The 13267-nt window shown below is 41.3% G+C and overlaps 1 protein-coding gene across 22 annotated transcripts in view; it reads right to left on the bottom strand.

Moving 5' to 3' along the window:
• GPHN (gephyrin) overlaps positions 1 to 13011 on the bottom strand; it is a 544780-nt gene extending 531769 nt beyond the window's left edge. For 8 of the 22 annotated variants that reach the window (XM_043517382.1, XM_043517393.1, XM_038404441.2 and 5 more), the window contains exon 1: positions 12754 to 12914. In XM_043517382.1, coding sequence (XP_043373317.1) covers positions 12754 to 12817 — 64 coding nt within the window. In that variant the 5' untranslated portion in view covers positions 12818 to 12914. Of the gene's footprint in view, positions 1 to 12753 lie in introns of all 22 variants that reach the window. The other 14 variants (XM_038404449.2, XM_043517392.1, XM_038404456.2 and 11 more) reach the window with 11 other exon arrangements.
• Positions 13012 to 13267: the final 256 nt, after the last annotated feature.

Below are 13267 nucleotides of genomic sequence, written 5' to 3'. Positions count from 1 at the left end.
ATAGGGCCTAATCACATCAGCCACATTATCAGAGGCTCGTTCACCTGTGCATCTACCAATGTGATATATGCCATCATGTGCCAGCAATGCCCCTCTGCTATGTACATTGGTCAAACTGGACATTCTCTATGTAAAAGAATAAATGGACACAAATCAGACGTCAAGAATTGTAACATTCAAAAATCAGTCGGAGAACACTTCAATCTCTCCGGTCACTCGATTACAGACCTGAGAGTGGCTATTCTTCAACAAAAAAAACTTCAAAAACAGACTCCAACGAGAGACTGCTGAATTGGAATTAATTTGCAAACTGGATACAATTAACTCAGGCTTGAATAGAGACTCGGAGTGGATGGGTCATTACACAAAGTAAAACTATTTCCCCATGTTATTCCCCCCCCTCCACTGTTCCTCAGAGATTCTTGTCAACGGCTGGAGATGGCCCACCTTGATTATCACTACAAAAGATTTTCTCCCCCCCACCCCACTCTCCTGCTGGTAATAGCTCATCTTAAGTGATCACTCTCCTTACGGTGTGTATAACACTCATTGTTTCATGTTCTCTGTGTATATAAATCTCCCCACTGTATTTTCCACTAAATGCATCCGATGAAGTGAGCTGTAGCTCACGACAGATTATGCTCAAATAAATGTGTTAGTCTCTAAGGTGCCACAAGTACTCCTTTTCATTTTGTGCTTTAATTGAAATTAATGTATTTGAAAATGTAGTAAACATCCAAAAATATTTAAAATAAATGGCATTCTATTGTTGTTTAACAGCATGATTAATCACAAATAATTTTTTTAATAGCATGATTAATCGCGAATAATTTTTTTTTATTGCTTGACAGCCCTAATCTAAACCATTCCTGACAGATATTTGTCTAATCCAGCGGTTCTTAAACTGTGGGTAGCAACCCCATTTTAATGGGGTTGCCAGGGCTGGCTTTGACTTGCTGGGGCTCGGGGCTGAAGCCCAAGCCCCACCACCCGGGGCCAAAGCCAAAGCCTGAGGGATTCAGCCTTGGGTGGTGGGGCTCAGGTTACAGGCCCACCAGCTGGGGCTGAAGCCCTTGGATTTCAGCTTTGACCACTACGCCACCCAGAGCAGTGGGGCTCAGGCTTTAGCTCCCCAATCCAGGGTAGTGGGAATCAGATGTACTCAGGCTTCGGTGCCCCGTCCTGGGATCGTATAGTAATTTTTGTGGTCAGAAGGGGGTCGCCGTGCAATGAAGTTTGAGAAACCCTGGTCTAATCCATTCTTTAAATCCTCCAATGACAGAGTGACCACAACCTCCCTAGATAACCTGTTTCAGTGCTTAACTACCCTTATATGTAGAAAGTTTTTCCAAATAGTTAATCTAAATCTCCCTTGCTGCAAACTAAGTCAATTACTTCTTGTCCTATCCTCGCTGGGCATGAAAAACAATTGATTACCATCATCGTTATAACAACCTTTTACATATTTGAAGACTTATGTCCCCCCTCTGCCCTCTCATCTCTAGACTGAACATGTCAATTCTTTCTTTGTAGGTCGCATTTTCTAAACTTCTTATTTTTGTTGCTCTCTTTTGCACTCTTCCCAATTTGCTCACCTCTTTCTTAAAGTGTTTGCCCAAAAACAATTAACTCCTATGCCTTAGATGATACTCCTCTTAATACATCCCAGAATCACTTTTACGTTTTTGTAACAGCTTCACGCTGTTGACTCATTCAATTTGTGATCCACTATAACACTCAGAGCCTTTTCTGCAGTACTGCTTCCTTCCCCATTTTGTATTGGTGTGCTGGATTTTTCCTTTCGAGATGTAGTACTTTGTTCTTGCCTTACTGATGATGAGATCTAAAATAGTCATACATGAACCCCTTGCTGCCTAAGAAATGGGAAAACAATGATCAGCAGTTCAGGAAACACCTTGGATCTACTGCCAGGCCAAAGGGTAAAGCCATGTAGAGGTAACACTAGTCATGTGCAAACTGGAGATACCTCCTCTAGAAAGATTGAATAGGAACACACAGGTAGGCATGTCTTCAAGTCTATCAATGACAGGAAGTCCTTTTCATCAGTCACCACTAAGGTGGACTTTAAGTTCTCTTCCTGATCTTTGGCTTCCATAGAAAAGTTTTTGAGAATTTCAGGTTGAGAACTGTCCTGCATTCCCCAGAATACTAGGGTACTAGGAAAAGCATAGAGTCCCTGAGCTTCTTGCTCCAAGCAGAAGTAAGTGATCTATAGCCATCTTCATACTCTGGGGTTCCAATGGATTGGACAATGCTGAAGATATAAAAAACAAAATCTCAAATTTCAGAACTGCATTTAATTCTAAGGTGAAACCCAGAATAACTATATATAAGGACTCATATGTCAAACATGGGCATACCAAACCTTTTAGAAGTCCTGCAACTTGCTCTCTTTCTAAGGACCCACACTATACGGGGTTGCCTTGTAAGTATGCTTGCTTGGAGGAGGCAAAGTTTCCTCTGTGGAGTCTCACTGACCTCTCAAAGCCTCTTAGGTTGTTCTAACTACCTCTTGCTGGTTGGTTATCCTGCCTGTATTGTTTTGCTGAATAGCAGCAAAAGGAGTTCCAGGATCTACAGAATAACATGGAATCTCTTCTGGAGGTTTTTGTGGCTAAAAAACTCTTTTTCTGCTTTACCAGAGGACTCAGTTGCTGCTTGATCTATAGACTCACCAAAAAGTCTAACTTCCAGTGTAGTCCACTGACTCACATTTATTTTTCTTTAAGGTCTGCTTTCTATAGTCTTAAAGCCGAAGTTAGTGACATGGTGCTGAGTTACAGTGCAGGAGCAGTGGGTGTATCTGTCAATCAACTGGAGTGTGTCATGAAGGCCACAGCTGAGTAAATCTCTCAATATGGCTCCCAGATCAAAAGATATTGTAACCTTGAGAGTGATGGTATCAGAGAGAAAATCCATCCAAGTTATGATGGCCCCAGTAAAAGAGGTGGAGGTAACAGATGTAGGAGAACTGAGGTGTCCTCAAAATTTCTCCTCTGATATGTTCCTGACTGCCATGTTCCACAGGAGAAATTCACCTTCTACTGGCATTGCCATATCTTAATCAGAGTAGAGAAGGCTGTGTCCATTTTAGGGAATGTAACCAGTCAGATTTAGATTTGTGTACATTATATTGTTTCTTAGCTACACTTTCTAGATGCTTTGCTTCTGCAGAATTTTCCAAAATGTGTGTTCTCCAGAAGAGGATATAGACAGATATATGGATCTGATTTTGATCCTGAGCAGAAATACATATATTTGACCACGGCCTTGCTACACACCTTCTCCACCTCCTCCAATGTTTCCTTTTTTGGGTGAAATCATCCAGCAGAATACGTAGTCCCTTTACTAGCTTCTTGAGAATAATTTCAAAATACTCCTTCTTGAGACACTTATTTTGGGGCTCATCTTCCTATGAAACAGATTTTGAAAACCCTAACAGTTTCTTAGACTCTTTTTGTCCCTTTTGAGACTGTTATGCTTATATGACTTGCAAACAAGGGAATCAGAGATGAAGGAAAGGAAGGAAAATTAGAAGTGTCTACACCTCTTGCTCCTTGTTTTTCTGGAGACTAGTTTTAGGAACACTGTTGGTAGAAGAAAGGATCTCTCTCAAACCTACACACCACCATTTCCTCCTCTTATTAGATATAGATGCAGATGAAACCTTTTTCTTCCCTGAAATTTTTTTGCTCTTATTTCCAAATTTTGTCAAATTTGTCAAATTCAGAGAGGGAGAGATGTCCCTCTGAAGACTCCAATGGGTAGCATACAGAGACCCTAGAGTTTTTTCACCTTTATACTATGTCCAAGTTCCATGAATCATTGTGCATGTCCATGATGAATTGGGCAGGGAAAAAACTAAGCTCCAGCTGAAGCTGTCTAACCATATTGTGTGAACACCTTTGACTTGTGTTGTTTAATCCTAGCTGATTCTCTAAGTAAGGAAATGATGTAGCCCTTTAGGGAGGCAAAAGCAATCATCCTGACAAGTCCTGAGGCACCCCAGTTACAGATAACTAAATAGCCCAGAGCATGTGGAAGACCAGGTGACTCACGGAGGGGGGCAAGAAAAGAGTACGGGGGGATGGGAAAGAGGGAAGGAATGGACAATATGGGCCTTTTGGTCTGTTAGCAACTGCCTGGCTTTTGGGGTCTGGTCTGCTCTCTGTTCTCACAGTAGAAATCCTGTGAAGGGAGGAAGACAACATTGAGTAGTCTAGGTAGAAAGGGACTTGTTTTCCACAGCCTCAGCTACAGCCATTTATCCAGGTGATTTGATGCCCTTTCAAGAGGCTATGCAGGGAGACTTCTTACCCTTGTGGGACTTGTCCTTGTGCCTTGCCTCAATCCACTCCTGTGCAGCCTATCTGAGGAGCCACCTGTTCCACCTGCTCTCTGTCCACTCCCCAACTTGTTCCTGTCATTCTGGGGACTTCCCTGGGTCAGTTCTGCAGCAGGCAATAGAATGTGATCCTCAAAGATGCACAGCTCTTCATCCATACACTCCCCTAAAGGTGTGCAGCTCTGCAAGTAGAGCCTTCCTCCTATCTCCAACAGTGACAGAATTAAGCTGATCCAGTTCTAGTTGGACTCCTACTAAGCCACAGAAGCAGCACTATATCTAGGAAACACCAGTCACACAGCTGTGATCCTCTGCTGCCACATGGGCACAATATGGGAAGAACACAGGGAGGGACAGTGAAGGTCACTTTCCCATCCTTCTACCAACAAAGTATCATGCCAGTGATACACCAACCCATAAGACCTCTGGGCACAGTCAAATTAACCAGAATGACTTTACTGCTATTGCTGACAAATGGGAAAGCCCTGTAAGGACAAGAAAGTAGTAATACTGTAATTCTACTTGTTTATATAACCTGGTTGCCTACTGTTCAATAAAATATCTCCAAAATGGTAACTTTAGGGTTAACTTTTTAAATGTTTCTAACTTAAATTAGTATGTTTGCTTGACATGACCCTGCTACTAGCAAATTACTTAGTAATACAAACAGGTTAGTCATGCAAGTGTTTTTCCACCCTCCCATTTCATGTTACTATTTAAAATATGGCGATTTAAGATGCTGCTTAATATACACTCACACTATTGTCCGTATTGCACAGTATACACTGAAACAGTAATCTTTAATCAGTGGACCAACAGTTTTAACTATTAAAACACAGACCCCAACTGAATCACCCTGAAATGGTCCCTTATGGTTCTATTTCTTGCCTTTTGTGATCAGTTACATTTGTACATCTGTTTAATTTAGTCACATTCTAGTCTCGTCAAAATAAGATCACAAGTAAAATTGTAAAAAAACAAAACTATTTCCAAGTAATATATAGTTTTCAAAATTCTAAAAAGATATAACCATTATTTAAAAAAAATTAGAATATTAAGATCATGCAGTTAAGTACCTAAAAGTCAAGGAAATGCCGAAGTTAAGGATTCATGTGCCCCCTTGCCACTGCCCTCTTCTGCATAATCATGATACACTCTAAAAAAAACTAAACAATCACATCCTATTTCTGAAACATACAATTTTTCTTCAATCTAAGATACATATACAGCATGCCGTAGTAGTGTACTACATTTGCCAAACACTTCAATGTCATTTGTATAAGAAATACACACTAAAATATATTTACACATTTTGTAGAACACCAGAGAGCAACACTGAAGTTTGTTGGCATATATAGGCCACTTACATTTGCAGCTAAATTAGGTTTGTAGTTAGTCACTCCAACCCCTGGACTACAGCTACAAATGTCTTGCTGCTGCTCTTTGAAAATAAATTTTATAGTACGTAACTGCTGACTAAGCCTATGTCTACACCAGGGATCGGCAACCTTTGGCACATGGCCCATCAGGGAAATCGGCTGATCAGCCGGGACAGTTTACCTGCAGTGTCCGCAGGTTCAGCCGATCGCAGATCCCACTGGCCGCGGTTCACCATTCCAGACCAATGGGGGCTGTGGGAAGCGGCGCGGGCCGAGGGATGTGCTGGCCGCCACTTCCCACAGTCCCCATTGGCATGGAACGACAAAACGTGGCCAATGGGAGCTGCGATCGGTCGGAGCTGCAGACGCTGCAGGTAAACAAACCGTCCTGGCCTGCCAGCGGATTTCCCTGATGGGCTATGTGCCAAAGGTTGCCAGTCCCTGGTCTACACTATGCTACAGTGCAGATTATGAGTACGTGAACTGCAGAGTGCATCGAAGTATTGCATTATAACTAGCCCATGTGGATGTTGTTGGCACGAACTTAAAAGTATCTAGTTCACATTAATGTAGTCCTCTCTCAAACAGGATTATGTTAACATGAATTAGGTATCTTTTCATTTGTGCCAGCAGCATTCACACAGGGCAGATAGAGTACAACACTTTGGTGCACTCTGCAATTAATATCCCAATAGTCCGCACTATAGCGCAGTACCGACAAGACCTATGAGTTACCAATGAAGTCCATGGAAGTTTTTCCCTTTATCCCAATAGCAGTAGGAACAGGCCCTAAAACACATACCTTTAAGAGAAAAGAACTTTAGTCTAAGTCAATCATAATAAACCATTATGACAATAAAATTAACACATTTTTTCACTTACATTACTTGGACTTTTCAGTGATTAATCATGAAACCTAAGACTCCATGTATGGCAGGGGCAAAGTGAGAGGAGTTATGTGAAAGTATTTCACTACTTGAGAGATACCATGGCATCACTTAAACCCACACTCTTCACAAGTTCCATAGGAGGGAGCACTTCTTTTGCAAACCTTTGAATATGTTCAATTTTTATCTTGCAAAATGCATAGTGAAGGAGGCAAGGCCTACAGGTTTTTGTTAACTTTCTCACTTCACAACTGCACTTAGCAGTACATTCCATGAATTTAGCAAGACCCCTCCGCAAAAATGAAGAAGGGCCTAAACTCTACTCTTTTAGCTGAAAAGATGGTTACAAAGAGCATTCTTTTAAAGATCCGTAAATCCATGGGAATCTAGCCAATTAGTTCAGGGGAGAACCAAGCACTTTTGAGACTTATCTGAGGCTCCTGGGAGGAGCCACTGACTTGAATCTAGGTTTCAGATAAGTGGCTACTCAAATGCATCTTTTTGCTAAGAAAAGGACCATAATGAGAAGCCACCAATTTTACCTTTGACAGTACCTAAGGCTGCAACTTGAAACTGAAGAGAAGACTGGAGAGACAACCCAGAGTTGAGGCGTGATTGTTTTGCCAGAAATATTTCTAAAAGAAAAATCAATGTAAAAGAAGTTTACTTTTCCCAAGATTGATGCCCAGAATAATATTCTGGCATCAGTGGTGATCTACTGGTGATAGTAGTGGTGATCTACTACTTATATCAGGCACGTAGATCAGGAAGATGAAGGTGATGTAGATCAGGAAGATGAATAAACTTTGGTCTAGTCTGATATTTTGGGGGGTGAGGTGGCAAAAGGAGTACAGTTTCAGATAAGGAGTTCTATTTAAAATATATAAATGCAATCTTTGACTAAAACTGATCAATTTCACTGCATCTCTCCTACATATTATTTTTCCAAGGGAAGCCACCTGGCACGCTGAATGTTAGTGAAGCCAAAGCTCATGCTCAACAGAACTATACTAGTCCATTCTCCCTGAAAGGGATTCTCCTGCTTCGACAAAGTCAGAATCATTCCAGAAGACTGGAAAAGGGAAAATATAGTGCCCATCTATAAAAAGGGAAATAAGGACAACCCGGGGAATTATAGACCAGTCAACTTCACTTCTGTACTCTGAAAGATAATGGAGCAAATAATTAAGAAATCAATTTTCAAACACCTAGAAGATAATAAGGTGATAAATAACAGTCAGCATGGATTTATTAAGAACAAATCGTGTCAAACCAACCTGACAGCTTTCTTTGACAGGGTAACAAGCCTTGTGCATGGGGGGGAGCAGTAGATGTGGTATATCTTGACTTTAGTAAGGCTTTTGATACGATCTCGCATGACCTTCTCATAAACAAACTAGGGAAATACAACCTAGATGGAACTATTATAAGGTGGGTGCATAACCAGTTGGAAAATCATTCCCAGAGAGTAATTATCAGTGGCTCAGTGTCATACTGGAAGGGCATAATGAGTGGGGTCCAGCAGGGATCAGTTCTGGGTCCAGTTCTGTTCAATATCTTCATCAATGATTTAAATAATGGCATAGAGAGTACACTTATAAAGTTTGCAGACAATACGAAGCTGGGAAGGGTTGCAAGTGCTTTGCAGGATAGGATTAAAATTCAAAATGATCTCGACAAACTGGAGAAATTATTTGAAGTAAATAGGATGAAATGCAATAAGGACAAATGCAAAGTACTTCATTTAGGAAGGAACAATCAGTTGGACACATACAAAACAGGAAATGACTGCCTAGAAAGGAGTACTGCGGAAAGGGATCTGGGGGTCATAGTGGATCACAAGCTAAATATGAGTCAACAGTGTAACACTGTTGCAAAAAAAGCAAACATCATGCTGGAATGTATTAGCAGGAGTATTTTAAACAAGAAACGAGAAGTAATTCTTCTGCTCTACTCCACACTGATTACACCTCAACTGGAGTATTGTGTCCAGTTCTGGGCACCACATCTCAGGAAAGATGTGCACAAATTGGAGAAAGTCCAGAGAAGAGCAACAAAAATTATTAAAGGTCTAGAAAACATGACATATTAAGGAAGATTTTAAAAATTGGCTTTGTTTAGTCTGGAGAAGAGAAGACTGAGAGGGGACATGATAACAGTTCTCAAGTACATAAAAGGTTATTACAAGGAGGATGGAGAAAAATTGTTCTTCTTAACCTCTGAGGATAGGACAGGAAGCAATGGGTTTTAATTGCAGCAACTGTGGTTTAGGTTGGACATTAGGAAAAAATTCCTAACTGTCAGAGTGGTTAAACACTGGAATAAATTGTCTAGGGAGGTTGTGAAATCTCCATCATCAGGGATTTTTAAGAGGTTGGACAAACACCTGTCAGGGATGGTCTAGACAATACTTAATCCTGCCTTGAGTGCAGGGGACTGGACTAGAAGACCTCTCGAGGTCCTTCCAGTTCTATGTTTCTATGATTCTATGAGGACCTTTTAATTGCTGTATTATCCCCATGAGAACACAGCAAATATAAAGACTTATTGTTCAATGTGTACCATAAATACAGAGATCAAGTAGGAAACTGAAATTTTGAAATTAATCTGTGTGATCACTTTCTTTAACTTCAACACTGCATTAGCAGTGGCACGCTATTTGATATTTTTGAGGTTGCATACTTTTAACACTGAGAAATGTCTTGGAATGCACACTATACAAAAACTAGAAACAATTATCTATCCATTAGCTAAAGAGCTTTTCTGTCCATATGGGAAATACTGCCCTAGTTTATTAGTTCTGTATTTTATCAATAGTGTTTAGACTTGTCCATATTTCTGTGAGTAAGGTCAAGGCTGTAGCTTTTTGAATAAAGACATAGCAGTATATGTGAATGAAAATGTGAAAGTCAGCTTTCGAATGCTGTACAATGCACAATACACTTCTACATTTCAAAGAGACTCTTCCTGGATTTTGAGACAGTGGCTTCTGTATACAACCACTTCTTATTGACCCCAGCTAACAAAAAGTTTAACAACTATAGTATATGCTGCATTAATTAAAATAAATAAAACTAAGATATCAAGTATATATCTTCCGTATATTTTTGAATGTCAGTATTAAATATATTTTCACATATACAGACAGCAGAATCTTTTACATTCTAAATTTCTATTGTAATAAATTGTTGCAGTAAGAACAGAGAGGTGAGAAGCAACATTTATTTTTAAACAGCAAACTGTTAAAAGTAGCAATACACACTCTTGAAGATATACAAACCATGATCACTTTCAGAAGGTATTCTAAAAGCCTATTTGAACATAACTGATTCAAGTTATAAGGTAGAAAATATTCACTTGACATTAATAATTTATTATTATTGAACAACCTTCAATATCTACAATAAGCAAAACACATCTATTAGTAACTACCACATAATAATCAATCACTGAAATAGATGTAACCTTTTCTCCTGACAAATCAATATAAACCACTTACTTTTTACAGTACATTTAAATTCTATTTGAATATCATTTTAAAGGAGCGATAATGATTTAGTCTATATGCAATATAGCATTTCTAATTGTACATTTCAAAGTGTGACAGGAATAGAAGTGTATATGCCTCTACTGATAAAACATACACATATGTACTTTTACTACTTCACTGATAATGAAACAAATATATAGATATAATCTTAAGTAGAAAGCTAAAGAGCCCATGCTAAGTTAATTATCTGATTTCTAATTCCTAAATGAATCTGAAAGACTAAACCAGAAAAATACTGCTTATGTTTAATGTTTCTCTTCCTACTCTTATTCTTTCAGAAATTAGCCAAACATACAATTATTAGTTCATTTTTATGAGAAATTTCAATAGACCGCATACTATATTTGCTGAATTCACAGCTGGAGAGAAGATAAAAACATCCAGAGGACAAAAACCCTCAAAGTACAAATATTAGCTCTCAATGGATAAACAGAAACACCACAGAGAAGAGAATGAAGCTCAGGCAATGATATTATTTTCAAATAATATATTTGTATGAATTCTGACTGGAAGTCTGTAAAAAGTCCACTGGCTAAACTACAAAGGGTTATTAAAAATTATTAAGTACATAAACCATTTCTTATCACTGGAAAGAACACTTTAGTGCAACCTTGAATATTTTAATAAAAATCATGGATTTAAGGAACAAGGACAGGTGTATTTGCTTTTTAAAGACAGGCCCTGTCTTGGAACCACAATTGGAACCACAATTTATGGTAACAAGTACAAGAATTTAATAATCAGATAGGAATTATAATCACAGATATATAACAGAGAACAGATCTTTGTGATATCATGTGGCTATTTCAAGCCTCTGAAACAATTGTTTAAGAAATTGTTGCATCACTTATGGCTTATATTGCATTTCTTTAAAATGTACAAGAACTAAAACTTTTAGACTTTTAGTTTCTAAAAGTAACATGCAAGATACCAGAAATCACCAATCAACATGGAGAAAAATTGAAGCTACATAAAAATGTACAAAACATGCAATTAATATTCTATAACTGCCATACTCCTCCCCCCATACTTTAAGTTTTATAAAATTAAATTGTGTTTGTGCCATAGGGTACATAAACAGAAAGGAATAAACTCCTGCAATTTGACTTTCACACTTTGTCAAACCACTTATGTCATTATGAACAAGCTGATTGTTTAAACTGTGAAACCAACACTACAGATTTACTTTTCTATTACTATTACAGTGGAGTTTTCTAGAGGTTTATATTCTGCCACAATAATCTTGCAATAATGCTTGAAATTCCTATCCCTGTTCTAACCCTTTAATTCTATTGGTGGGTACTGCTGATGAAAGTCAGTGGGCTGACAATTTCAGCACCAGGAGGAAAGAACAGCACACCATCAGACTCGGGGGTTTCCCTCTACCTGTCACATTCAGACTTGCTTCCCTACCCAGGGGAGCTTCCAATAGGACACTGATAGGCAGAACATACCCTCATCCAATATCTGGGACCGACAAGAACACAGACAAATACAATCCATTTTTAAAAAGAGAAGAGGTAGGGTCGTTCTTATTTAACATCACCAAGCTCAATAAATAACTCTCCGATTAGCTCTTCAGTCTCTCTTCTGCTAATTTATCCCTTTCCATCCCGAACACCTACAGACTCGTCAATGTGTTCATAAAACAGCTTTTCATTAACATCTATCCCTTCTCGAACTTCTGCTAAAAGCTATGTGAACTGGACATGATATAAATATCTCTAATATCTTTGCACCCACATATTCAGATTTATTCTCTGTAAAAAGGCATACCCTCATGGGTTTTAGGCGTGTGGCTCTCAATCAGGAGCCTGAATCTCCACACTACATCAGGCCATACAACCTCAAAAGCCGAATAAACCCCGAAGCTGCAACACACACTATGGATCTAGAAGTCATTCTTTACAGCAATAGCATGTAATGTACTACGAGTTTATTAAAGGATCAACCGTGCGCTATGAGTAGCAGCACCATACATGCCCACACACAGGCGCGCTCCACCTTCCTGGAAGTAAAGGACACAGGAGGGAAGGGAAAGAGTGACTGCAAAGGTGCCTCCTGCGCTGTGCGTGCCACGCTCAGAGGCATTTCCCCGGGGGCGTAAGCTTAGCTGAGCTGAGCTCGCCTCCCGCCCGGGTGAGAACTGCAGGTCCACCTCCCCTGAGCTCAGCTTGGCCGAAGAGACACTTATCCCAGGCACCGCTGCACCTATAATAATCCCGGGGCCCGGCCATCTCCCCTCCCCCACCCCACGGCTCAGGTTATTTACGGGCCAGTCCCCAGTGCAGCGCGGAGCAGCCCGCCCGCATGCGGCAGCGGCGCCCAAACCATTCCCCCGGCCTCACGCGCACGGCCGCCGCAGCCGGGGCCACCCCTCTGGCCGGAGCCCCCAAACCCAGGCCTAGGCCCAGAAACACTGGCGACCAGCTATGGCGCCCCGCGCGGCGGCGCCGTCACGGGAGGAGACAGCCGTTGGGACACCCCGCGGGGCGGCCTAACAGGGAGCACCGACCCTCTACCGGCTCTTCCCCGCCCCGCCCCGTGCCGTGCCCGGCCGCGGCCCGTTACCTGTGAGGACCCCGACGCGGATTTGATGGTCGTGGTTGGTTAAAATCATCCCCTCCGACGCCATGTTTCCCAGCGCAGCCACCGCACTGACAGGGAGGGGGGAGGGGAAAGGGAGCGCGAGAGCGGCGCGAGCGCGAGGAGGGGGGGAAGGGAAGGAGCGCGAGGCAGAGCCGGAGGGGCGGAGCTCGCCTGAGGGAAGACCCGTGAGGAGGAGGGAGCCAGCGTGAAAGGGGGGGGGGGGCGAAGCTAACGTGGGGCGGAGCCAACAACGCGGACGAATGAGCTCGAGGCAACCAACCCGCGGTCTCGGACTCAAGCAGCATCAATCTATCGCCGAGGCATAGATTGGCAGTGAGGTGTTGTGAGCGGACTGTTCTGATTCTGCCTTGCCCGCTGCCTAGTCAGAGACAGATTTCATGCGTGTGCCTGTGCCGTCACTCAGAGCAGCCAGAAACCACCGCTGTTTACATGTTTGCAGATCATAAATGTACATTGGCTGACCTGTGCAAATAAT

Source organism: Dermochelys coriacea, chromosome 6, assembly GCF_009764565.3.
Source record: "Dermochelys coriacea isolate rDerCor1 chromosome 6, rDerCor1.pri.v4, whole genome shotgun sequence".
Classification (NCBI taxonomy): domain Eukaryota; kingdom Metazoa; phylum Chordata; order Testudines; family Dermochelyidae; genus Dermochelys; species Dermochelys coriacea.
Note: the sequence above shows the minus strand (reverse complement) of the source record. Positions and strands in the feature narration are given on the sequence as shown.